This window comes from Salvelinus sp. IW2-2015, linkage group LG35 (assembly GCF_002910315.2).
Source record: "Salvelinus sp. IW2-2015 linkage group LG35, ASM291031v2, whole genome shotgun sequence".
Taxonomy (NCBI): Eukaryota; Metazoa; Chordata; class Actinopteri; order Salmoniformes; family Salmonidae; genus Salvelinus; species Salvelinus sp. IW2-2015.
The window spans coordinates 16,228,950-16,254,974 of record NC_036874.1 but is presented as its reverse complement, the minus strand read 5'-3'; the positions used below and the strand labels follow the sequence as shown (position 1 = coordinate 16,254,974).

General features: G+C 41.2%; 2 protein-coding genes across 2 annotated transcripts in view; one reads left to right on the top strand and one right to left on the bottom strand.

The window, feature by feature from the left end:
• LOC111958524 (integumentary mucin C.1) overlaps positions 1 to 10,437 on the bottom strand; it is a 25,394-nt gene extending 14,957 nt beyond the window's left edge. The window contains exons 1-4 of the mRNA XM_023979774.2: positions 9,998 to 10,437; positions 4,022 to 4,087; positions 3,278 to 3,514; positions 546 to 604 (exon numbers count right to left, since the gene is read on the bottom strand). Coding sequence (XP_023835542.1) covers positions 546 to 604; positions 3,278 to 3,514; positions 4,022 to 4,052 — 327 coding nt within the window. The 5' untranslated portion in view covers positions 4,053 to 4,087; positions 9,998 to 10,437. The remainder of the gene's footprint in view (positions 1 to 545; positions 605 to 3,277; positions 3,515 to 4,021; positions 4,088 to 9,997) is intronic.
• Positions 10,438 to 12,815: 2,378 nt separating this feature from the next.
• LOC111959115 (uncharacterized) lies at positions 12,816 to 25,540 on the top strand. The gene is made up of 8 exons (XM_023980560.2): positions 12,816 to 12,971; positions 13,247 to 13,353; positions 13,537 to 13,615; positions 15,347 to 15,513; positions 18,112 to 18,232; positions 18,668 to 18,815; positions 19,645 to 19,884; positions 22,879 to 25,540. Exons 2-8 carry the CDS (start codon positions 13,279 to 13,281, stop codon positions 22,934 to 22,936), a joined length of 888 nt encoding a protein of 295 aa, XP_023836328.1. The 5' UTR covers positions 12,816 to 12,971; positions 13,247 to 13,278; the 3' UTR covers positions 22,937 to 25,540.
• Positions 25,541 to 26,025: the final 485 nt, after the last annotated feature.

Here is a 26,025-nt window from a genome sequence, read left to right as displayed (position 1 = left end):
TTAGTGAGATCTTTTATATGCAAACATTAGCTAGCTAACTATAGCCAAACCACACAGTAGACTTGCAATCAGTCCTTCAACTCCATGGATGAAAACAACCAGATATACCCAATAAACACTAAATGACTTCGCAAAAACAAAAAAACACTTACAATCATCAAAAATATGTACAAAATATAAAGAGCTCTTTGTCTAGGCTGCCTTATGGTGCCATGGCAACCACAGAACACATTATATTGATCGRTTAGCAGACAACGTCACCGGAAATGATGCATGCGCTTCAAAGAGGCGCATATCAGCAAATTCAACTGAATTGTTTGCTAAGACAATTTGCAGTAATTCCAAGCACTATTTACTTAGTGGCCTCATGAATGATGTTGAATAAAACATGTGTAATGAAGGTTGCTGTTAATGATACTGCAACATTCACAAAGGWGTCATGATTGGCTTCATAAAGATGATATAGATTCATTATGTATACCCCCTTCAAATAAAGTGTTAACGTAATATCATATACTACTAAAGTACTAAAGTACTAGACTCACCATGGTCATGCCACTGGTGCCCCATGAAGTAGTATTGGCCATGCTTGTGGTTCCACTACCTGTGTTAGCAAGGACAAAATGTAGTGTGAGAGCAACGTGGCAAAAAATATATATCTACCATATATCCTGAATGTGAATTCATAAAACAATCAGTATTTTGTATTATCCGTCACTGTATTCCCTGAGTTGTCAATGGTTCCACTTCTTGAAGTGGAKGTCATGGCTGTTGTCATTGAACCTACACTGGACCAATTGGAGGTAGAGGTAGCCGTATTAGCGGCACCTTGAACCTTGGTAGCTGCCATCGTAGTTKCTGAGTCCGATGCCATTGTGGTATTCATAGAAGAAATGCCAGACAACATGGGTTGGGGAGTAACGGATCAGTTACACATAAGGGATTACAAAAAAAAACGGTAACTGTGATAAGTTACCAACACAAATATTGTAATCAGATTACAGATACTTWAAAAAAAYGAGGTGATTACTTCTAGGATTACTTTTAAATTCAGAAAGGATGTTCGCAAAGAAAATCTTTGACACGTCTGTTTTCTCATTGACATTCAAATCAGCATTGACAAACACTGGTGGAACAAAATAAGTTTGTTCCACAAGAGCAAGTCTAACCAAAAGTCAGAGACCACTATGATGACACACCAAATGTGTTTGATCGATTGCGGGAAAAGAGCACAAATAGGTTTTTGTAGGCTACAGTTCAAGCTATGTCTTCCAATGGTGCGACTGCTGTCAGCATCCCAAGATTATCCAACTTGAATAAACGCTTGTAGGTAAGGATGACAGCAGTGGTGTAGTCTACGGCGATATGGATATCACTTATTATTGTTATGTACATAGCTCATTGATGTGAATCACACTGCTGCTCTCTCATTTAGCTATTTGCACCTTACGGATTGTGGTTGTTGTGGATGGCTGTTCACTAAATGTGTATTTGAACCCAATAATGGTTGAATTCAAGAAGTTTAAGCTGCCTATCAATCATTGTTTTTGAAACCAGTGGACAGCCAGTGAAAATGTGCTTTTGAAACAGCTGCATAGTGCGGATCCCAGCCTATGGAATAAAAGTGGGGCTTTTATTACTCAATTTGGTTGAGGTCCCCCRACCTCAACCAAATTGAGATGGTTTGGGATGAGTTGAATCGCAGAGTGAAGGAAAAGCAGCCAACAAGTGCTCAGCATATGTGGGAACTCCTTCAAGACCGTTGGAAAAGCATTCCAGGTGAAGCTGGTCGAGAGAATGCCAAGAGTGTGCAAAGCTGTCATCAAKGCAAAGGKTGGCYACTTTGAAGAATCTCAAATMTMAAATATATTTTGATTTGTTTAACACTTTTGTGCTTACTACATGATTCCATATGTGTTATTKYATAGTTTTGATGTCTTCACTATTATTCTACAATGTAGAACATAGTAAGAAATAAAGATAAACCTTTGAATGAGTAGGTGTTCTAAAACTTTTGACCGGTAGTGTATATATATATATCCATTGATTCTTGAAGAATATAACTTATAAATGCCTCATGAGCTCAGTTCAACTGTCACACTCCATGAGAACCCAAAATATAAGCTTGTTTTTCTCCAATGTTTGTAAACATTGTAAATGTAAACAAACACTGTATAGCCTCATAACATGGTTAAAACAATAATTTGGATATCATGATTGGTTAGTCTTTGCATCCATAGCTCTGTCTATTAATCTGAGAGTGGTTACATTTCTCCAGGCCCATCCCTCAACTTTTAACCAAAACAGAGGCGGGGCGACAATTTTGGTATTGTTTCATCTGTGGATTTGCTCTTTAAAAAGCTGCATATTTTCAACATATCAAAGTGTCACCAACAAAAAGGTCAACAATAGGCCTATAGCAAATGCAGCATATGGCATTCATTTTTCACTTGTAAATAGCACTTTTCAGTAGTGCTCAAAGCATAACATTTCATGAGCGCAACATTTATTTTTCAACTCAAATCAATGAGCCCAATCAGTCCTCCATGACAACAAAATCATAAACAACAGAGTAGGGCTGGCTAATAAGTCCTTAGTTTTGGGGTTATGCTCAGGTAAAACAATTTGGCTAATCTATACTTGAAGATCAAGAGGTATAACAATTATTGTAATTCTGAAACGTTATTTTTTTAATGTAAAGATATACTGTAATTTAATCGTATTTGTATATGTAGTAGAAAGCGGTGGGTTACAAGAAGCCTACATAACCAACCCATAAATTAAAATGTATCATCCATATGTAACAGTTTAACTTTAGTCCGTCCCCTCGCCCCGACCCGGGCGCGAACCAGGGACCCTCTGCACACATCAACAACAGTCACCCACGAAGCATCGTTACCCATCGCTCCACAAAAGCCACGACACTTGCAGAGCAAGGGGAACCACTACTTCAAGGTCTCAAAGCGAGTGACGTCACCGATTGAAAYGCTATTAGCGCGCACCACCGCTAACTAGCTAGCCATTTCACATCGGTTACACATATATGGCCAGCTATGTAAACTTAAACATTGATTTATCCTGCAATATATGTTGTTCAATTGGTAACATATATATTTTGTCTTTTTCTAAAGGCTCTTAAGGGGAAAGTAATCTAAAAGTAACTGAATGTAATCAGATTACGTTCCTGAGCTTGGGTAATCCAAAAGTTACGTTACTGATTACAATTTTGGACAGGTAACTAGTAACTGTAACGGATTACATTTAGAAAGGAACCTACCCAACCCTGCTGACAACATTGCAGCATTCGTAGAAGAAATGGCAGACGACATTGTAGCTCGACCTGTGGTAACTGTCGTGGGAGCTGTTGCAGAGTCAGTACTCATGGCAGTTGACAACACAGTTATTGCAGCCACCGTGGTTGTAGCATTGGTTGTTGAATTGGAACTTGAGGTTATGTTTTGTCCTGAAATAAATGACCATGGCTGCAGTCCCAGTAGTAAGAAGAGCAGGAGGCCTGCTCAGAGAGAAAAGAGAGGCATACAGCTGTCATCATTTAGCAGGTCCTGTATATTAAACATAACAAGCTCTTAACCATGCGTGTTATTGTCTTTTTTATGTGGGCAGTAAGCCTCTGTTTCGTTCGGCTAGATGAGTCTTTCCCTTACGAAAAAAAGTTTGCTTTCAGAGTGCAGTATAGCTGCAGGACACTGCAGTTTAACTCTAGTTAGAGTGCAGTATAACTGCAGTATGCTGAAAATACTGCGTCCAAAATATCACTTTTTTTAATGTTAGTAATTTTGCAGTTTAACTGCAGTTGCAGGTACGGTCTGGAATCTTAAAGATACAATCTGGGATCTGAAAATCTGTCCATTTCAATTCTTGATATTTACCCATTGATTCTTGAATAGTATAACTTCTATAACTTTGATTCATGTTATATAAGTTATATTATTCAAGAATCAGTCGGTATGCGTCTATGCAATTTTTTTAGGCAATGGGCATATTTAGAAAGCAAACGTACCTGTGCCTTTAAAAAAAGCAGTTGAGGCCATAGTCTTCTAGAGGGAGTAGGAGCCCTTAGTCCAGTCTAGAAAGGGAAAGAGAAGTCACTACGAGCTCATTTCGACCCAGTATATGTTTGAACATGATATTCATTATCTCCAGCTCCATACCAGTATCTACAGTACATACAGTATGTGACTATGAGGATTTTGTACAAACAATAAGAAGAAAAGTTCCTAAGAAAATGAACCCCTATAATCTTAAAACAATATAAATAACGATTGTGTCCCTTTAACGATTAACACTGCTACAGTAGGACTTAGGCACAGAAGATCTAATACATTTAGAAATAAACTGAGAAACAGTGTAATGTGACACCCTGAACATGGTGATATAAAGGTTCCTTATTGTCTTCTAGCATCGTGGTTACCTGACTATTGAATAATGCTTCCTGGAGCATGAAGAGGAGAAAAGTAATACCACAAACCACATAAGTAAAGACCCAAATCCATAGGTCTATTATGCCTTTGCTGTTGACACATGACCTAAGTCAGATTCGGTAGAGCAATCAGACTGTTTACACATCTCCATTCATTATGTCCCACCTGGACTTATCCGTTGATCTGATGCCATCATCTATCTGAGGGCTCCTCCGCAAACAATTCCCTAATTGTTCTATGGGGAAACTGATCTGATGATGGTTTGCATTGGCCGCAGCGCCTGATTTGTAAGTCACATTGTGTTAAATGTAGGAAAGAGAGGTAGAGATGAGAGTTAGGAATAGAAAATAGATGTTGAACTGTAAAACAACCATCTACTCACAACAACATTGTGGCTGGTAAATTACAATATTGACCATTGCCAAAATAATCAGACACAAACGTGTGGCATCAAAGGACATGATTTTGTTCTGTAGTGTCGGTTGGCAGCCGTTCAGCCGTGAGCACAATTAAAATGTGTTTATTCCTCGTGATGTCCCCGGTGCAATATCACTAAGCACGGCATGTTTTTCATCCCTCCCTAGGAACCAACCACAGTCTCCTTTGGGCTCACCACCCTGGATACTGAGGGTCAAACAGTGGCCAATAGTGTCATGTTGTATAAATGATTGGAGACAGGCGCAGGAATACGTAATAGGGGGTTTTAATACTCCACCCAAAAATACAACATGGCATGAAAGGGACGGGGACGAAGCCCAAAACAAACACATATACAAAAACACAGGGATGTAACCCAAACAAAAGAGCAAGGTGAAACCTTGAATAAATACATGGAACAAGACCGGCAATACACTACACGGGGCGAGACCCATAATAACAAATGCACAGCAATACACGGGGCGAGACCCGTAATAACAAGTGCACACAACACGCAGCATGAAAGCCGAAATAACAAAGCACAGGTACACAGACCAACGGATATGGGAACAATAACCGACAAGACAATGGTGAACAGAGGGCACATATATACAATTACTAATCAGGGGAATTGGAATCAGGTGTGCGTAATGAGACAGTTCAGTGACGCCTAGAGGCATGTGACGTAGACCTCCGGAACTGGTGCACGGAATGAGCAGGAATACCAGGGAATCCGTCATCAAATAGCCCACTTTAAAAAAAGTAGGCCAAGTTATAGGTGTGTGTAAAGGAGAAAGTTCATATTACTTAAAGTATATCAAATGTAATATATAATGCCTTCGGAAAGTATTCAGACCCTTTAAAAAAAAATCACATTTTTCTACATTACAGCCTCAATCTAAAATGGATGAAATAAAAAATACCTCATATTGACAAAGAGAAAACAGGATTTTAGAAATGTTTACAATTTTTTTCTAAAACAAATACAGAAATACCTTATTTACATAAGTATTCAGACTCTTTGCTATGAGACTCGAATTTGAGCTCAGGTGCATCCTGCTTCCATTGATCATCCTTGAGATGTTTCTACAACTTGATTGGAGTCCCCCTGTGGTAAATTAAATTGTTTGGACATGATTTGGAAAGGCACACACCTGTCTATATAAGGTCCCACAGTTGACAGTGCATGTCAGAGCAAAAATCAAGCTATGAGGTCGAAGGAATTGTCCATAGAGCGCCGAGACAGGATTGTGTCGAGGCACAGATCTGGGGAAGGGTACCAAAACATTTCTGCAGCATTGAAGGTCCCCAAGAACACAGTGGCCTCCATCATTCTTAAATGGAAGAAGTTTAGAACCACCAAGACTCTTCCTAGAGCTGGCAGCCCGGCCAAACATGGAATTGGGGGAGAAGGGCCTTGGTCAGGGATGTGACCAAGAACCTGTCGGTCACTCTGACAGAGCTCTAGAGTTCCTCTGTGGAGATTGGAGAATCTTCCAGAAGAACAACCATCTTTGCAGCACTCCACCAATCAGGCCTTTATTTATCATGCTGTGGGGATGTTTTTCAGCGGCAGGGACTGGGAGACTAGTCAGGATCGAGGCAAAGATGAACAGAAAAAAATACAGAGAGATCCTTGATGAAAATCTGCTCCAGAGCTCTCAGAACCTCAGACTGGGGTGAAGGTTCATCTTCCAACAAGACAACAACCCTAAGCACACAGCCAAGATAATGCAGGAGTGGCTTTGGGACAAGTCTCTGGATTTCCTTGAGTGGCCCAGCCAGAGCCCGGACTCAAAGCTGATCGAACATCTTTGGAGAGACCTGAAAATAGCTCTGCAGCAACGCTCCCCATCCAACCTGACAGAGCTTGAGAGGATCTGGAAGAAAGGAATGGGAGAAACTCCCCAAATACAGGTGTGCCAAGAAGACTTGAGGCTGTAATCGCTGCCAAAGGTGTTTCAAGAAAATACTGAGTAAAGGGTAAATGCTTATGTAAATGTAATATTTCAGTTTTTTATTTTCAATAAATTAGCAAAAATAAAAATGTTACWTTTTTTTATTTGCCATTATGGGGTATTGTGTCAAAACATGTTAAAATCAAGCTCGGTCAAGTTGGTTGTTGATCATTGCTAAATAGCCATGTTCATCTCTTGCCATAGATTTTCATGCCAATTTAAGGCAAAACTGTGACTAGGCCACTCAGGAACATTCAATGTTGTCTTGATAAGCAACTCTAGTGTGTACTTGGCCTTGTGTTTTAGGTTATTGTCCTGCTGAAAGGGGAATTTGTCTCCCAGTGTCTGTTGGAAAGCARACTGAACCAGGTTTTCTTCTAGGATTTTGCCCGTGCCTAGCTCTAATCCGTTTCTTTTTATCCTAAAAATGTCACTATTCCTTGCCGATGACAAGCAAACCCATAACATGATGGGGCCACCACAATGCTTGAAAATATGAAGAGTGGTACTCAGCAGAGGTGGGACCAAGTCACTATTATTTGAGTCACAAGCAAGTCTCAAGTCACAAGGTCCAAGTCGCAAGTCGAGTCCCAAGTAGAACGGCTCGAGTCTCGAGTCAAGTCCAACTTGTGCATTCTAAGAGCAAGTCAAGTCGAGTAGTCACACGTTTTTTCAAGTAAAGTCTCAAGTCAAGTAAAACAAATCTATACATGCAATGAACTGCAACTACAAATCTTTGCCTATTTATTGAGTCTACCAGGCGGCCCTTTTCATTATTTTGTCTACAACACTTTTGAATTTTGTCATTGTAAAATAGGGTCCTTTTAGCAGTCATAAGGGCATGAAATCAGCAGAAGACAAGACAGGTTGACTGCTCAGAGTGTAGATTTATTTACAGGTCCTGGTGATCCAATGATGAAAGTGCCTTATCATACAAAATATACAAGCAGATTGACCAAATATACACTGGCAATAGCCCAAAAGAAATTGCCTCGGTATCATGCTTAACCTAGCCTATATGAAAGGACACAGGTAGAGGGTAAGACTGCACAGCCTCCGCTTGAGAAAGCAAATTGAATCAGTCTAACAGGAGCTCAAACAGGCACATATAATGTAGTCAACTGGGTGGGACTTCCAATGTTATTGGCTGATCCCTCCTGGTGACCCTGTTGGAGTCATGTCAAACCTGGTCAAAATTGCCTACTTCAAAATTAAGATTGTCTCAATGGTGCTGCCCCGCTCCCCATGCTGTCACAAACACTGAAGTGTCACAGATACAAAGATGAGTCCTCTATCTATCTCTATGGTCCTAGGTCTGTCATTCTGGTTGTGAGTGATAGTAGCACATGCCTCAGTGCGCATAAAAATGCGCAACGCTTTGCAGTCAGTACATTGAATAAGAGAAAATTATTGTTCCATGAGTGAATGGTGATGAAATGTCATTAGGCTACTAATCATTAAGTCTCATTAACATGAATGTACCTATGTAACAATTGATGTGGAAATTGCATTTTACATCGTAGAACCCAGTTTTTGTGTTGTAATTACCAATTGGTTAATTGTATGGTCCTGTGAGGAGCCAAGTGCATTAAACCTCTTAAGGATCCACCCCTTCTTTTAATTTTTGCCTAAAATAACATACCCAAATCTATCTGCCTGTAGCTCAGGACCTGAAGCAAGGATATGCATATTCTTGATACCATTTGAAAGGAAACACTTTGAAATTTGTCGAAATGTGAAATGAATGACTACATTAAAATGGTGGAAGCCCTCAATGAAGCTACCCATGCTAAATGGTCTTTTGTCCACTAGAGAACTCTATCCTTCTCTATGCATAGGACTATGCATAGGAGACAGACACTTGGAACTCCGACATAACCCAGTAAATATGAACAAAGGAAACCAATTGAATTAAATAAACATAGCTTCTACCTCAGGAGTCTTGCAAATGTTCATGTAATCAATTAACATCGCGCCCACTCAGAGGGTAAGACATGCTAAATTAAAATGTATCTTATTAAACGTCATGAAACATAAATGTATAAGTGTTGCAATRAAAGCTACGGGGAAGGAATGACGAAACCTTAGCAATTATTGTAGGATTAAAGGAATATAGATTTGCCACATATTCATTACAACGTGTGAATGCAACAGCAAACATTTCAAAAAGAGAACAACGTGTTCTCCACTGGCGGGAGTTTGGAGAGCACAAGTGGAAAGATGCGCCTATGGTGCATATTCTCTGCAGTAGGCTAATAATACATTTTAACAACACATTTCAAATGTAAGCTCCATGAGTAAATGATCAATTTCAAGCAATTTTGACATGCTGAAAGACCAGTAGGAGTAAACTGAGGATGGATAAACGTTATAGTTACTCCACAATACTAACCCAATTGACAGAGTGAAAAGAAGCTTGTACAGAATAAAAATATTCCAAAACATGTTTGCAATAAGGCATCAAGCTTACTTTAGTGTCTTATTGCAAACAGGATGCATGTTTTGGAATATTTGTATTCTGTACAAGCTTCCTTCTTTTCACTCTGTCAATTAGGTTAGTATTGTGGAGTAACTACAATGTTGTTGATCCATCCTCAGTTTTCTCCTATCACAGCCATTAAACTATTTTAAAGTCATATCTTTATTTTAAAGCCTGTATCTTTGTAGTGACTGGCTGTATTGATTCACCATCCAAAGTGTAATTAAATACTTCACCATGCTCAAAGGGATATTGCATGTCTGCTTTTTTTTTACCCATCTACCAATAGGTGCCCTTCTTTGCAAGGCATTGGAAAACCTCCCTGGTCTTTGTGGTTGAATCTGTGTTCTAAGTCCATCCAATTTATTAGGTGACGTATTTAGGCTTGCCATAACAAATGGGTTGAAAACTTATTGACTAAAGACATTTTTGCTTTTCATTTTTTATTAACTTAAATAAATAAACATAATTCCACTTTGACATCATGGGGTTTTGTGTGTAGGCCAGGTACAAAAACATCTCAGTTTAATACTTTCAGACGGTACTGTAGCAACATTATTCTCTACACTATCCTCTTTAAGCAACCATGGCAACCCTCCTTGTTGAACTGAATCAGCCTGAGATAAGCAGGTAATGGCACAAAATAACGCAAACAAATGTTTAACTAAATGTTTTCCGGAAAAACAACAACAAACGCTTACCCTTGTGTGGCGTTGAGCAAAAGTCTGAGGATGAAACTGTCTGTATCAGCTGTGGATGATGTGTGGAGCCTCTCTCTCTTGGTCTCTCCCTCTCTCCTTTTCTCCCAGTGCCACTACCCTCTGTTCTTCCCAGTGACAGCACAGGAGAGACAACCTATTAAGTGGAAACTCTCACCTGCACACCCACTCAATTACTAGTCACAACTAGCAGAGAGGAGGAGACTACAGGCAGAGAGCTGGATGGGTTTAAACTACCATACAAGGGCCCAGAGATCAAATTCGGGTAAACTTCCGGCCCGCCAACTCAATACACACCTATAATCACAGGAACCAGGACCAAATCTGGAGTGCGCTGGCCAGTTGACAGATGGTCATGTGAGACTAATTAATACAATTATGTAATCAGACATATTTTTTAAACAAAATGTCAAGGGAGCAAAGTGAATCATAGTCATGTCATTAACATCTGCAACCCAAAACAATCTTAGAATTTTTTTTACATCTCCTTATAAAAAATGATACATATTTACCGATCACCTCATTTTCCCTTTCTTTTGCAAACAAAATGTTCCCACAGTCTTCTACAACTTAACAGAGAGCCCTTCAAAAGCGCTCATCTACTGTATAGAACGACATTTAAAGATGTTTGTCTGAAAAGAAAAGCGACAGGATTGTAGTGAAGCCCTTGCTGCCTCATGAGTTTCTTGTGAGATAATTCCCATACTGGTGAGGTGATTTTGGGGAGCCTTCTGGTTTCTGTTCAACACAATGAGAAATCCCCCCCCCCCCCCCCCCCCCCCCCCTCTCTGCAGAATAAACCCCCTTGACAACAATTACCTCTTTGTGGCATTGTGGCTCTTGGAATGTGGACTACCTAACCTGGGCACCACACAAAGGCACCTGGGCCACTCAGGTGACAAAAAAAGCCCTCCTAATAAACCTGAACGTTTTGTGAGAAGAACACCTCAAAGAAAAGACACACATAGGCTGCTATAGCTTTTAGTTCTCTCATGGAATTGTACACACTCCAACCACATACAACTGTTTGCACTATTCCATTCCATGTAAGTTTTCATGGTCAAAGCTATAGTTGGCACAAAGGCATTACTCGTGGAAGTGTCAATCATAGTGAAATTGTAAGAATTTAAAATATTTAGTTACTTACTGTATTTGTATTACAAATACATCATTTCATATTGGTTTAAAGTTATTTTGTAATTGAAAAACATGAAGAAAAACAGGAAACCAGGAGAAAATGAATGCTGTTATGCTCGTTGTCCCAAAAGTATGACGTGTGATGCAAGTTGATATGGGCTGAATTACAGGCCACTTGTAAATAAATCTCTTGTTCCAAGTAATGAAAGCATGAGTGACTTATTTCAATGGGGATTTATTTTAAATACTGTACAGGTAATGAATGTGTATGAAACAGCTTGAACCAGTCACCACTCGGAAAGCAGTGTTATCCGTCACTACATAATATTTCTCCACAACAACAACCCACCACTTCTCTTCAGCAACAGGCAGGTCAATAATTTGGCTACACCATTAGTAACGGTAATGACCTGTGACCTATCTCTTTTTCTTGAGTTGTGTTAGCCAGGCGAGACCTGTTCAATGCAAAACCAGTTTGAGCTATTCAAGGGAGACAAGTTTACATGTTTGTGTTTACGTGGTATACTAGCAGTCATTGACAACGGAAGCAAAGTGAAAAAATAAAGTATGATGGTCATTGTTAATATGTTTGTAGGACTAAATAAGCATATTTTCTAATGAAGATGGGTGAAATTAGTATACAGCATATTTTATTATCTAATGCTTTTCTAATGTTACACAGTAGCCATTCAAATCAGGAGTGTATACAGTATCCGGTGCCTATCAAATGTACTTTATTATAAATCTATGTAAGTGGTGTTGTACATACAGAGAAAGTGTAAGAACATACAAAAGATCACACATGTAGATAGCAGGATGGAAGACCATTACATCAGAATTCCTATCACTTTCATTTCTCCTTGACGGATAGAAAATGTGACCATCGAACTGAGATTCAATCACATTGCAATGTCAAGTGAAACCGTAAAGTGTCTATTGTAATATTTCTGATTATGATTGGGTATTATTGCTCATGTAAAAGTGACACAATATACCATACATACGCTCTTCAGACGCAAATAAATGAGGATGGAAAAGAGATAGATCCCGCAGAAGGTATGCAAAATGGCAAGATGTTGAATCAAAGAAAACAACTCGTTTTGCATGGCCATTCAGAGCCATGACCATTCATTTATTTACGGCGTAAACAAAGGCCATCAATGCAAAATTATATGCAAACAAAGGGCTGTGTTTGAGAGTGACAGGATGTCTGTGCTTAAAGCAAACGCATGCCGTTGACCTTTAGGTCATTATTTTGTACGGTGTCCATATTAGGACAACCTACACATGTCTTGGCTGTCCGAATATTGATACCATAAATATAATATAACCCTATATGACACAGTGCGTTCTGCATGACTATCAAATATTAAGAGAAAAATATCAGCCAGTACAACAATTCAGGACTGTTTACTCGAATATGCCATTGAAAGGAAGATTTCCCCACCAGCTCATCAAGATATGCCTACAGTAGTTTGTAAAATGATTGGAATTGACCGTGGCCAGCATTAAACTGCATCAACAACACCACCCACTCACTGTGTTTTTCATGAGGAGGCCCGGGAGGCAAAATTAAGCTGCTGTCTGGAGGGACATGGCCATGGCAGCCTGACTAAGAAGATTAGATGAGATTTACTTGTCAGCAACACTGCTCTCACGACACTGGACATAGCAACAGGTCAGTGGGTACTATATGGAGTTCTACCATTCACCACGGAGTGTGACGGCATTGACCTGAAAAGAGCAGAGCTATTTTCATTCTGACATTCTGACTTTCATTCTCTTCACCTTTATTCCTACCATCTGGCTGTTGGGAAAGGTCTGTACTTAGCCTCCTATTTGTATGTATAAAGGGTAGTGCTATTACATGTTTGCTAGTGCTATTGCATGTTTGTTAGGGCTATAACTTGTTTGTTTGTAATGGTTTGTTGAAGCTCTCAGTGAATGAATCTCCAGAATTAGCTGTGTTACAGAGGCATCATCCGAATGGAGGTGGTAGAATTGTGGTTGCAGTACTGATATCATATAGCCTGGTCCCAGATTTTTTTTCTATGGGCAACACCTCAACAACAACAACTTTCTTTTCTCAAATAGGATAGGACAATGTGAGGTGATACTACAACAGCATGGTGACGCACATCCTGTGGTGTGCGTTTGCATGGACATTCAAGGGTCTGTTATGTACCTGCAGGTTCTTCTGGGTGAGTGCGTGTCCAACAGCCTGGTCGCAGATCTGTTTATGCAACTCTTAGCCAAGAATGACAATGACCATAGGAGTTAGCTATACAGCACACACTGGGCCATGTGTCCTATCTGATAATTATAGCTTTGACAACCCTCTTGCTCTGGAAATACTGTACGACTGTCATTGATTTTTGATGCAGGTGAGCCCATACTACTCAATCAAACACATGCCCAATGAACCTCACGGAACAGGGAAGGATCAAGTGAAACAAAAAACAGGTAACGGATGAGGGTTGTCCTCAGTAAAGAATGAAAACAGAACAAAATGTAGACTACTGTGATACAGACTGGCATAGGATTGGTGTTCTAAAGGACTCTACTCTAATCCTCTCATCTATGTGTGTTATAATCTCAGCAAAGAAAGACACGTCCTCTCACTGTCAACTGCGTTTATTTTCAGCAAACTTAAACATGTGCAAATATTTGTATGAACATTACAAGATTCAACAACTGAGACATAAACTGAACAAGTTCCACAGACATATGACTAACAGGAATTGAAAAATGTGTCCCTGAACAAAGGGAGGGGGGGCAAAATCCAAAGTAACAGTCAGTATCTGGTGTGGCCACCAGCTGCATTAAGTACTGCAGTGCATCTCCTCCTCATGGACTGCACCAGATTTGCCGGTTCTTGCTGTGAGATGTTACCCCACTCTTCCACCAAGGCACCTGCAAGTTCTCGTACATTTCTGGGGGGAATGGCCCTAGCCCTCACCCTCCGATACAACAGGTCCCAGACGTGCTCAATGGGATTGAGATCTGGGCTCTTCACTGGCCATGGCAGAACACTGACATTCCTGTCTTGCAGGAAATCACGCACAGAACGAGCAGTATGGCTGGTGGCATTGTCATGCTGGAGGGTCATATCAGGATGAGCCTGCAGGAAGGGTACCACATGAGGGAGGAGGATGTCGTCCCTGTTACGCACATCATTGAGATTGCCTGCAATGACAACAAGCTCAGTCCGATGATGCTGTAACACACCGCCCCAGACCATGATGGACCCTCCACCTCCAAATCAATCCCGCTCCAGAGTACAGGCCTCGGTGTAACGCTCATTCCTTCGACGATAAACGCAAATCCGACCATCACCCCTGGTGAGACAAAACCGTGACTCGTCAGTGAAGAGCACTTTTTGCCAGTGCTGTCTGGTCCAGCAACGGTGGGTTTGTGCCCATAGGCGACGTTGTTGCCAGTGATGTCTGGTGAGGACCTGCCTTACAACAGGCCTACAAGCCCTCTGTCCAGCCTCTCTCAGCCTATTGCGGACAGTCTGAGCACTGATGGAGGGATTGTGCGTTCCTGGTGTATCTCGGGCATTTGTACCAATCCTGTGCAGGTGTTGTTACATGTGGTCTGCCACTGCGAGGACGATCAGCTGTCCATCCTGTCTCCCTGTAGTGCTGTCTTAGGCCTCTCACAGTATGGACATTGCAATTTATTGCCCTGGCCACATCTGCAGTCCTCATGCCTCCTTGCAGCATGCCTAAGGCACGTTCACGCAGATGAGCAGGGACCCTGGGCATATTTCTTTTGGTGTTTTTCAGAGTCAGTAGAAAGGCTTCTTTAGTGTCCTAAGATTTCATAACTGTGACCTTAATTGCCTACCATGAAAAGGATAGCTGATAACACCTCATGGAAGGTTGGTGAATGGTGGACGTCTTGAATGGGTGGACGGACAGGCAGTTCTGTAAGCTGTTAGTGTCTTAACGACCGTTCCACAGGTGCATGTTCATTAATTGTTTATGGTTCATTGAACAAGCATGGGAAGCAGTGTTTAACCCCTTTACAATGAAGATCTGTGACGTTATTTGGGTTTTTACGAATGTCTTTGAAAGACAGGGTCCTGAAAAAGGGACGTTTCTTTTTTTGCTGAGTTTAGAATATAATAGAATAGAATGCTCTAATTCTGGTCTCTGTATGTGTTGGATTGTTGATTTCCATGCTCAGTGAATCAGGAAATACCAGGAAGTCATGATAGCAGTGCCATGCAGAGGAGACTGTCCAAAGCTGAGAGGGAGATTCAGGCCCTCAAGACCCAGATCACCTTTGAGAGGGCAACATGGGAGAGGAAGTTTGTGGAACTGCAGGTGAAACAGCAGGACCTACGTTATCAGGTGTGTGTGTGTGTGTGTGTGTGTGTGTGTGTGTGTGTGTGTGTGTGTGTGTGTGTGTGTGTGTGTGTGTGTGTGTGTGTACCCAGCTTGAGAAAGCTGCTGTAAGGGGTGAGTTCTATCGCTGAAGGGCTGAGGGAGACTGAGCCTCTTCTGAGCACAGAGGACACCATGGACCAGAAGTGGTCATCTATTAGCTCAGTGCTCTATCAGGCAGCGGCCCACTCCATTGGCTACAGAGGTAAGAAACATCAGGACTGGTTCGATGAGAACTCTGACACCACAACAACCTTACTGGACATTATGCACAAAGCACACAGGGCTACTCTCAACAGCCCCACATCTGCTACCCTCCGCCAGCAATGGCGTGCATCACTCAAGGAAGTGCAAACAACCTTGCATGCTCTGCAGAACGAATGGTAGACGAATAAGGCACAGGAAATCCAAATTTATGCTGAAAAAAACGATATGCACAATTTCTACAACTCAGCTAAAGCTATCTATGTCCCTAGAAGTTGCTCCATTACCCCCCTGATAACAACTGATGGTCTGACTCTCTTGAAGGACCAAAACCAGATCCTGATGAGGTGGGCTGACCACTTTGAAGCACTACTTAATCAGCGTTCTCCTACAGACCACTCCATCCTGGAAGAACTGCCTGTCTGTCCACCCATTCAAGACATCCACCATTCACCAACCGTCCAAGAGGTGTTATCAGCTATCCGTTCCCTCAAGAACAACAGTGCTCCTGGCGCTGAGAGCATCCCGGCAGAGCTACTGAAGAAGGGAGGTTACTTGTGGACCAGAACGCTCCACCAGTACATCACTGAGGTTTGGGATGGGGAGATCGTCCCACAACAGTGGTGGGATGCAAACGTTGTCACCATCTATAAGAACAAGGGTGCCAAGTCCATCTGCGACAACAGCCGGGGGATACCCCTTCTGGCTGTTGCCGGCAAGGTCCTGATGTGCCTTCAGAAAGAACAGTTGACATGATATTCACTGCACAGCAACTCCAGGAGAAGTGCTGTGAACAACACCAGGACCTTCTCATGGCCTTTGTCGACCTCTCCAAGGCCTTTGACACAGTGAGCAGGGAACTACTATGGGGCATACTACTCAAATTTGGCTGTACAGACACATTTGTCAACATCCTTTGCCAGTTCCATGATAGGATGATGGCTCGGGTGGCCATAGGAGGGCAGGAGTCAGTGCCCTTTGGAGTAAGCATCGGTATGAGGCAGGGGTGTGTGCTGGCACCTGTACTCTTTAACATCTTCCTCCTATATGTCACCCAGCTTCTCCACAAGGAGCTTGAGGATAGCAGCAGGGTTGCGGTGGACTTCAGGCTAGATGGAAACCTACTCAACATCAGGAGGCTCCAAGCAACCACCAAGGTTTTGACGGAGCGGGTTCTTGAACTGCAGTATACTAATGACTGGGGTCTTGTGGCCCACACTCCGGAAGACCTTCAGTCCGTGAGGGTATATAGCAGGATGGGACTGTCTAGCAACACCAGCAAGCAAGAGGGGGTCTGCCAATGGAGATCCAGCCCTCCACCCACCATGCCTGTCTTCACCATTGAACACAAATCACTGGCAATAGTCACATCCTTCAAATACCTGGGCAGCATCCTCTCAGAGGACTGCAGCATCGACCTCGAAATTAAAAATAGGATCAAGCAAGCATCAGCTGCCTTCGTGGAAACTCAGACGCAGGGTCTTCCAAAACAGGGATCTCCACCTCCACACCAAAGTCGCCATCTATCAAGCCGTCTGCATCACCACACTTCTTTACAGCTGTGAATCCTGGGTCACTTACAGTTGCCACAACAAGCAGTTTGAGCGATTCCACAGAAGATGCCTGCAGCGTATCCTGGGAATCACCTGGTGTGACCGTGTGCCCCATACAGAAATACTTGCTACTGTAAGACCAACTGCAAGAGTATGGAGGCCATGGTCACCCAACACCAACTGCACTGTCTCAGGAGCGCTTGCAGCGGAAAATCCTGTATGGCCAGCTACATCTTGGCTGGCGGTCTGCAGGCGGGGCCAGCTACATCTTGGCCGGCGGTCTGCAGGGGGGGCCAGCTACATCTTGGCCGGCGGTCTGCAGGGGGGGCCAGCTACATCTTGGCTGGCGGTCTGCAGATGGGGGCAGATGAAGCGCTACAAGGACCAGCTGAAAACATTGCTGAAGAAGTGCAACATCAAACCCACAGACCTGGAGGATTTTGCTGCCAAACGTTCCACCTGGCGGCAGCTCTGCCAGAGCAGTGTGCAGAGGTGGGAGGGGAGGAGCACAAAGAGACAGAAAAAGCAACACAGGAGACAAACAACCACACCTGCCCCCGCCAACACAGACTGCATATGCCTCACCTGCAATAAAGTTTGTGAATTTCGGATTGGACTCTACAGTCACCAAAGAATTCACCGTTAACTCAGAAGTGGAAGTCATCATCGGATACGATGAACTAACTTAACGTAACGTGTGTCTGAGTGTGTGTGTGTGTTTGTGCACGCCTGTATGATTATGTGTGTATGTGTTTCATAATTTAGTCATAATAATAATTTGATGACAGCTTTGTTTCATTTTGATCAGCTGATCTCTGAGACTGTAGCCAGGCCTGGAAGTTTACATCAGGTGGGCAGCTTCGAGGACCTTGGCGAGTCAGAGGTGGAAAACAGACAGTCTTACGATGGAAAGGACCAGGACAGCTCAAGTAAATCACATGATCAACAGTACTTGATTTGCTGTAATCATCATATGGGATTTAAAGGGACATTGCACTCCAACATAAAAGTTTGTCAGATGTTTCCATACCTCAAAAGTAGACTAGTGTTCAGATAGGTCCACGTCACAGGCCATTTGTTGCGTAGATCAAGCTATATGCTTTAATCCCAAATTAATGGAAAAGATAAGTGTTTTCCTACTTCCAGATTTTATACGGTGCTCATCTTTTCCATTCATTTGTGGTTAAGGTATATAACTAGATCTACACACCCAGTCTTGGAACATGTATTCATCTTGTCATTGGACTAGTTTTGAGGTCTGAAAACATCGGACAAATGTTTATTCTGAAGTGATATTAAATCTCCCTTTAATATCTGCATTTTGAATAGCAAAGAATAATCTTATCCATTACTTAAAATAACAGGCAGCTTGAGCCATTCCAACCGAAGCAAAGGGTCTGAGAGGATGTCATCAACAGGCGACACATGCCAAAGCAGCTTGTCTGGCAGCCAGGTCTCATTGAACTCAGCATTTGGCTCCAGACCCATTTCTGCTCTGTCTACAGCCACCAGGTAGAGACATTTCTCTTCACCTGTTCCCAGCTGTGTCAAAAGGCCATTACACTTAAAAATCTATGTTTGACACTTGTTTTCAGACCTCAAAATTGGTCCATGGAAAGCACCATGTAATTTCCAGATTTGCAGTGCTTATCTTTTCCATTCATTTGGAGTTGAGGCATGTAGCTGGATCTACGCAAAAAATGACTACTTTTGAGGTCTGTAAGGCTGTCTACACAGCCAGCCCAATTCTGATATTTTTTACACTAATTGGTATTTTGACCAATCGCATGAGATCTTTTTCAGAGCTGATCTGATTGGTCAAAAGACCAATTAGCGAAACAAAGATCATAATTGGGCTGCCTGTGTAAACATAGCGCAAAGACCTGGGTTAAAATACATGCGTAGTTAAGTATTTGTTATTTAAATATTTATTTGAGTATTTAAAAATAATGTGGCTAAAATTGACCACTTAGATTTGAAGTATTTAAAAGTATTTTTTTTAAATAATCCTATAGCCTACTATTTAAATTTTTTTCAAATATTTGTTTCCAAATTCATTATTTCAAACACCCCTAGGACCAAACAGACCTGGGTTTAAATGCATGGAGTATTTAAATATTTGTTTTTGAAAATACACTGCCTGTATATTTGAGCATTTTCAAATGCATTCCAATATTCAAAAGAAAAATATCAAAATCCTTACTTCAAAATGTCTTTGAAAGTAATTGAATTGTATTTGAACCCAGGTCTGATCTGAAAACGTTGATTTTAGGGTGTAATGTCCCTTTAAATCCTATTCATTTTAAGCCATCTAAAAAGAGCAAACCTTCCGTCCCCCCAGTGGGAGCTCCTGGCGGAGCTACACCGGTCCACACCGGGTTTTTGTGCCTCACTCCCCCCTGGACCTGCAGACGGGACACCGGGTTCGAGTCCTGCTGCCCTCGGGACGGATCAGCACAGGCACGGTTCGTTACCTGGGCCACCTGGAGGGGGAGCCAGACTTCCATATGGGAGTGGAGCTGGAATCACTTGAACACGGGCAGCAAGATGGCACACACAGGGGACAGTGCTACTTTGAATGGTAACTCTTCATTTACCAAGAATTTGTAGTCTTAAATCAGTTATTCTGTAAATAAGGGATGTTTCATCCTTACATTTTTACATTGGTAGAATTGCTAGAGATCTGCTGTCGAGTATAAATATGTCTCTATTTTTAGAGGTGACAGGAAAAGTTTCAACAGTGCTTTTAGTTATAACTGAAGGGTTTATTAACTTGAAATAAGTTATCTACTGAATCCTGTTGTTTACAGTAGTCGGGCCTCCAGGCCGCTCATACACACAAGTAACAATTTGAAATAATTGTTTATTGAAAAATCTATTTATTTTCTAAATGACATTGTGGACATGAATGGAAAGTTGTTTGATTTTGAAACAGTGTTTAGAGCCTACGGGGATGTTTGTACAAATCATATGTATGCTCAATTGCTCTCTGCTATATCCCCCACATGGAAAGCTAAGATGAAGAAAGTAAAGCATAATTTAACTGTAAGCAATCCTACTATAAAAAAAAAAAAAAAATGGATTCAAAAAGCTAAAATCAACTCTGAAATATACCAACTCACTTTCCATCGCCTATCTGCAATTCCATACAAATTTCAAACTTATTGGAAAGATCCCAATACCATGGAAGCAGGTCTTCAATTTCACATACAAAACATCAATAGATACTCAAGAGACTTTCAGTTACTTTTTTATTATTCTTAGCCAGTAGTTCTGAAAGTAGTGCCCACAAGCAAAAAGTGGTACCCGAAAATTGCATACTACATCACATATGTGCAGATATTCTCTCTCTTACTCTGCTGTGTGTGATTCTTTCTAGCTGTCAACAAAGAAAATGCTGTCCATTTAGTGTATTGAGCAAGACTCTAAATGAAGGTTCGGTAATGAAGAGGAGGAGGACATAATGCATCTGTTTTGGTACTGTCAGACAGTGAGCTCATTTTGGCTACAGGTTCAAGGCTGGCTTTCCCATCACCATCAAACTACGTATTAACCCCCAACTTATCATCTTGGGTGACGTCAATGTCCATAACCCCTCAATTAATGACACAATACCTCTGCTAGGTAAAATATTCATATTCAAAACACAAAGTTCTACATCTCTAACAGCCAACCTGTTTAAATAATTAATTAGCCATTCCCGGGGCCACCCACACATAAAATTAATGCACACATTAATGCACATTAATGCACACATCGCTTTGGATAAAAGTGTCTGCAATATTATATTATTTGCGTAGCCAGGCAATATTTATTTGAGAAAGTCCACAACATTGTTATTGAACAATATAAATTAAAATGAACATATGCTACTATAAGGGTAAAATGATCCATATGCCATGGAGTGTAAGCAAACAATGTTTTTCCTTATTTATTTTTGTATTAGAATACTACACCATGGCATTGCTGATAACTGTCTTGTCCAAATGTGTTACATCGTGTGTTTTTCGTTTTGAGTATCGTCATGATTGTACATCACCCTCCGTTTTTATGCTTGTCTTATCACTGTATTATCGACTTGATTGTATTTTGTAAAAAAAAAAAAAGAATATAACAAATATGGTTCCGTGCTCAAGACACACTTTGACATGTGCTGCTGACGTTGTCATTGTTTGACTTAACATGCAAATATCAACCTCAAAGCAAGCGTGAGTAGCACGTGTTTGTCAAAAGAGGAGAACAAAATGATATGAAATACTATGTACATGTATACAATGTTATATGTGGGATGAGTACTAACACTGTTTTCTTTGTGTTCTGAAATACAATAATAGTCTTGTAGCATCAAATAGTAATTGCTTATTTCGATAAAAGTACACTATACATACAAATGTATGTGGACACCCCTTCAAATTAGTGGATTCGGCAAGTTCAGCCACACCCGTTGCTGAGAGGAAAATAAAATTGAGCACACCGCCATGCAATCTCCATAGACAAACATTGACAGTAGAATGGCCTTACTGAAGAGCTCAGTGACTTTCAACGTGGCAACGTCATAGGATGCCACCTTTCCAACAAGTCAGTTCGTCGAATTTCTGCCCAGCTAAAGCTGTCCTGGTGGAAACGTCTAGGAGCAACAACGACTCAGCTGCCAAGTGGTAGCCCACACAAGGTCACAGAACAGGAACGCCGAGAGCTGAAGCTCGTAGCGCGTAAAAATCGTCTGTCCTTGGTTGCAATACTCACTACCGAGTTCCAAACTGCCATCGGAAGCAACTGTTCATCGGGACCTGCGCAATGCCAAGTGTCGGCTGGAGTGGTGTAAAGCTCGCCGCCATTGGACTCTGGAGCAGTGGAAATGCGTTCTCTGGAGTGATTGATCACACTGGGTTTGGCGGATTCCAGGAGAATGCTACCTGCCGCAATGTATAGTGCCAAATGTAAAGTTTGTTGGAGGAGGAATAATGGTCTGGGGCTGTTTTTCATGGATCGGGCAAGGCCCTTTAGTTCCAGTGAGGGGAAAATGTAACACTACATTATACAATGACATTCTAAACGATTCTGTACTTAGGGAAGGGAAGGCCCTTTCCTGTTTCAGCATGACAATGCCCCTGTGCAAAAATCGAGATCCATACATAAATGGTTTGTTGAGATCTGTGTGGAAGAACTTGACTGGCTTGCACAGAGCCCTGACCTCAACCCCATCGAACACCTTTGGGGTGAATTGAAACGCCGACCGCGAGCCAGGCCTAATCACCCAACATCAGTACCCAACCTCACTAATGCTCTTGTGGCTGAATGGAAACAATTCCCAGCAGCAATGTTCCAACATGAAAAGTCTTCCCAGAAGAGTCCATATGAATGCCCATGATTTAGGAATGAGATGTTTGACGAGCAGGTGTCCACATACTTTGGGTCATGTAGTGTATTTATTCTCTTTATCGGGAAATATGATATTTAGTAGGGATATTTTTATAACACTGTGCTATATTACCCAATGGTCTGCCTAATTTTTACTCTAAGGTATTGAAATCTACCTGCCATGTGGTGACTGTCTGTTTCCCTTCCCTTGCAGCAAGGCTGGCCACGGTGCCTTTGTGCCATTCACCAAGCTGTTGATGGCCTGGGAGTGATGACATCACAGTCTCTATGGTGGAGGGTTACATCTGGATGAATCATATGGACTCTTTGGCATCAATTACGAATGGTCTCTGAAAGTAAACTTACACTACTGGTCAAAAGTTTTAGAACACCTACTTCAAGGGTTTTTCTTTATTTTTACTATCTTCTACATTGTAGAATGAAAGTGAAGACATAAAAACTATAAAATAACATATGGAATCATGTAGTAACCAAACAAGTGTAAAACAAATGAAAATATATTTTATATTAGAGATTCTTCAAATAGCCACCCTTTGCCTTGATGACAGCTTTGCACAATCTTGGCATTCTCTCAACCAGCTTCACCTGGATTGCTTTTCCAACAGTCTTGAAGGAGTTCCCACATATGCTGAGCACTTGTTGGCTGCTTTTCATTTACTCTGCGGTCCGACTTATACCAAACCATCTCAACTGGGTTGAGGTCGGGGGATTGTGAAGGCCAGGTCATCTGATGTAGCACTCCATCACTCTCCTTCTTGGTAAAATAGCCCTTACACAGCCTGGAGGTGTGTTAGGTCATAAATCACAGACAGTGTCACCAGCAAAGCACCCTCACACCATAACACCTCCTCCTCATGAAGCTGGCTGAGAGAATGCCAAGAGTTTTGGCACACTTGTTTGGTTACTACATGATTCCATGTGTTATTTCATAGTTTTGATGTCTTCACTATTATTCTAGAATGTAGAAAATAGTAAAAATAAAGAAAAACCCTTGAATGAGTAGGTGTTCTAAAACTTTTGACCGGTAGTGTATAGGCACAAGTTTACTGGGAATATTGCACCTCTGATGTAGCTACTGTACAACCAACATGCTTCAAAGATCATAGAACTGTCAATATCGGCCCTGTATTAATGACCAACATTGGCAAAAGAAAAAGAGGAGAACAAAATTATAAATACTATATACAGTAGTATATGCTGTACATGTATACAGTGGTATATGTGGGATGTTTTCTTTGTGTTCAGAAATAATGTAACACTCTTGTAGCATCAAATAGTATTAGCTTATTATGCATTTCGATAAAAGTACACTATGCAGTATATCTTGTTCATGACATAGCCAATAGAAATATTTGGAATTATGGATGTGCAATAAACATTTAGAGTCTCCCAATGACAAATACTAGAACATACAGTGCTGTGAAATAGTATTTGCCCCCTTTCTGATTTGATCTGTTTTTGCATATTTTTGATACTGAATGTTATCAGATCTTTAACCAAAACTTAATGTTCGATAAAGGGACCCTGAGTTTACAAATTACAGCAAAAATGTATACTTATTTGATTTGCTTAATTAACACATTTATGGAGCTCCCAATTCCCCTGTGTGAAAAAGTAATTGCCCTCTTTACACTCAAAACTGGTTGTGCCACCTTTTGCTGCAATGACTGCAACCAAAGGCTTCCTGAAATATTTGATCAGTCTCTCACATCACTGTGGAGGAATTTTGGCCCACTCTTGCGTGCAGAACTGCTTTAACTCGGCGACATTTGTGGGTTTTCAAGCATGAACTGCTCGTTTCAAGTCCTGCCACAACATCTCAATTGGGATTAGTACTGGACTTTGACTAGGCCATTCCAAAACTTCAAATTTGTTGCTTTTTAGCCATGTTCATGTAGACTTGATTGTGTGCTTTGGATCATTGTCTTGCTGCATGACCCAGCTGCGCTTCAGCTTCAGCTAACAGATGGATGACCTGACATTCTCCTGTAGAATTCTCCGATACAAAGCAGAAATCATGGTTCCTTCTATTAAGGCAAGTTGACCAGGTCCTGAGGCAGCAAAGCATCCCCAATCCATCACACTACCACCACCATGCCTTTGGTATAAGGTTCTTACTGTGGAATGCAGTGCTTGGTTTTTGCCAGACATAAAGGGACCCCATGTCATCATTAAAGTTATACTTTTGACTCATCTGTCCATAGAACATTCTTCCAAGAGTATTGATGATCATCCAGGTGCTTCCAGGCAAAGTTGAGACAACTTTTTGGACAAGATGGGTCCCATTATGTCTGGCGAAAACCAAACACTGCATTCCACAGCAAGAACCCCATACCAACGGTCAAGCATGGTGGTGGTAGTGTGATGGTTTGGGGATGCTTTGCTGACTCAGGACCAGTACGACTTGCCTTAATAGAAGGAGTCAGTTCTGCATGGAAGAGTGGTCCAAAATTTCTCCACAGCGATGTGAGAGACTGATTATTGCAGCTAAAGGAGGCACAACCATTTATTGAGTGTAAGGGGGCATTTCCTTTTTTTCATACAGGGGAATTAGGTGTTGCATAACTTTGTTAATTAAATAAATAAAATAAGTATACATTTTGTTATTTGTAAACTCAGGTTCCCCTTATCTAATATTATGCTGTTCAATGATATCAGTTGACCTGTGAATGCCTTACAATGAGAGATTTACACAAATATATTAAAAATCATGATTTATGATACTGTCAAAACGGCTGGATCATGTGATTAGCATTTCTAATTCAGGACTCCAAAATAAAAGCTCACACTCATGAGGTGTTATAACATACATCGATTCTGGAGATATCCAAGCATTAAAGTGATAATTCACTTTTTGTTGTTGAAGTTTTTGTTTATTTTTGTGAACTATCCCTTTATCTATCACTTTAACGCAGATGTCAATGAAATTACTTATTGAATGACCAAGACGAGTTTCATCAAGCTCTTGCTATTACTGGATTATTGGTTATTGTACTGGGCATTGTACAAATGTTTGATAATAGGATCGCCAGAGTTCGCATGAAGTGTTTACACATGGAACAACAGGTGCAGTACTATAAAGAAGTGTCTCAGATCTAAGTTATGTAGTATGCTATGCATCATGCGCCATCTATTCATTCCCAGCTTCAATTAATTCAACCCTTCTTCCCTGCAACTCTTCCCCAGGTTGTTGCTGTAAACGAGAAATCTGGTCAAATGTACAAATGACTATCTTGGGTTGTATTTGACTGATCGATTGATCATTGCGAAATAAATTCTACCCATTTCCTCAAGCAGAGCATCTTTATGAAAAAGAGTTACCCTCATTTCCTGTAACTAG

Excerpts from the sequence above, each read along its gene's own strand:
- LOC111959115 (XM_023980560.2), top strand. The coding sequence starts at position 13,279 with ATGGTGACGCACATCCTGTGGTGTGCGTTTGCATGGACATTCAAGGGT. Across the intron at positions 15,514-18,111 it reads AGCAGGACCTACGTTATCAG|CTGATCTCTGAGACTGTAGC; the intron begins GTGTGTGTGTGT and ends CATTTTGATCAG. Across the intron at positions 19,885-22,878 it reads GGACAGTGCTACTTTGAATG|CAAGGCTGGCCACGGTGCCT; the intron begins GTAACTCTTCAT and ends CTTCCCTTGCAG.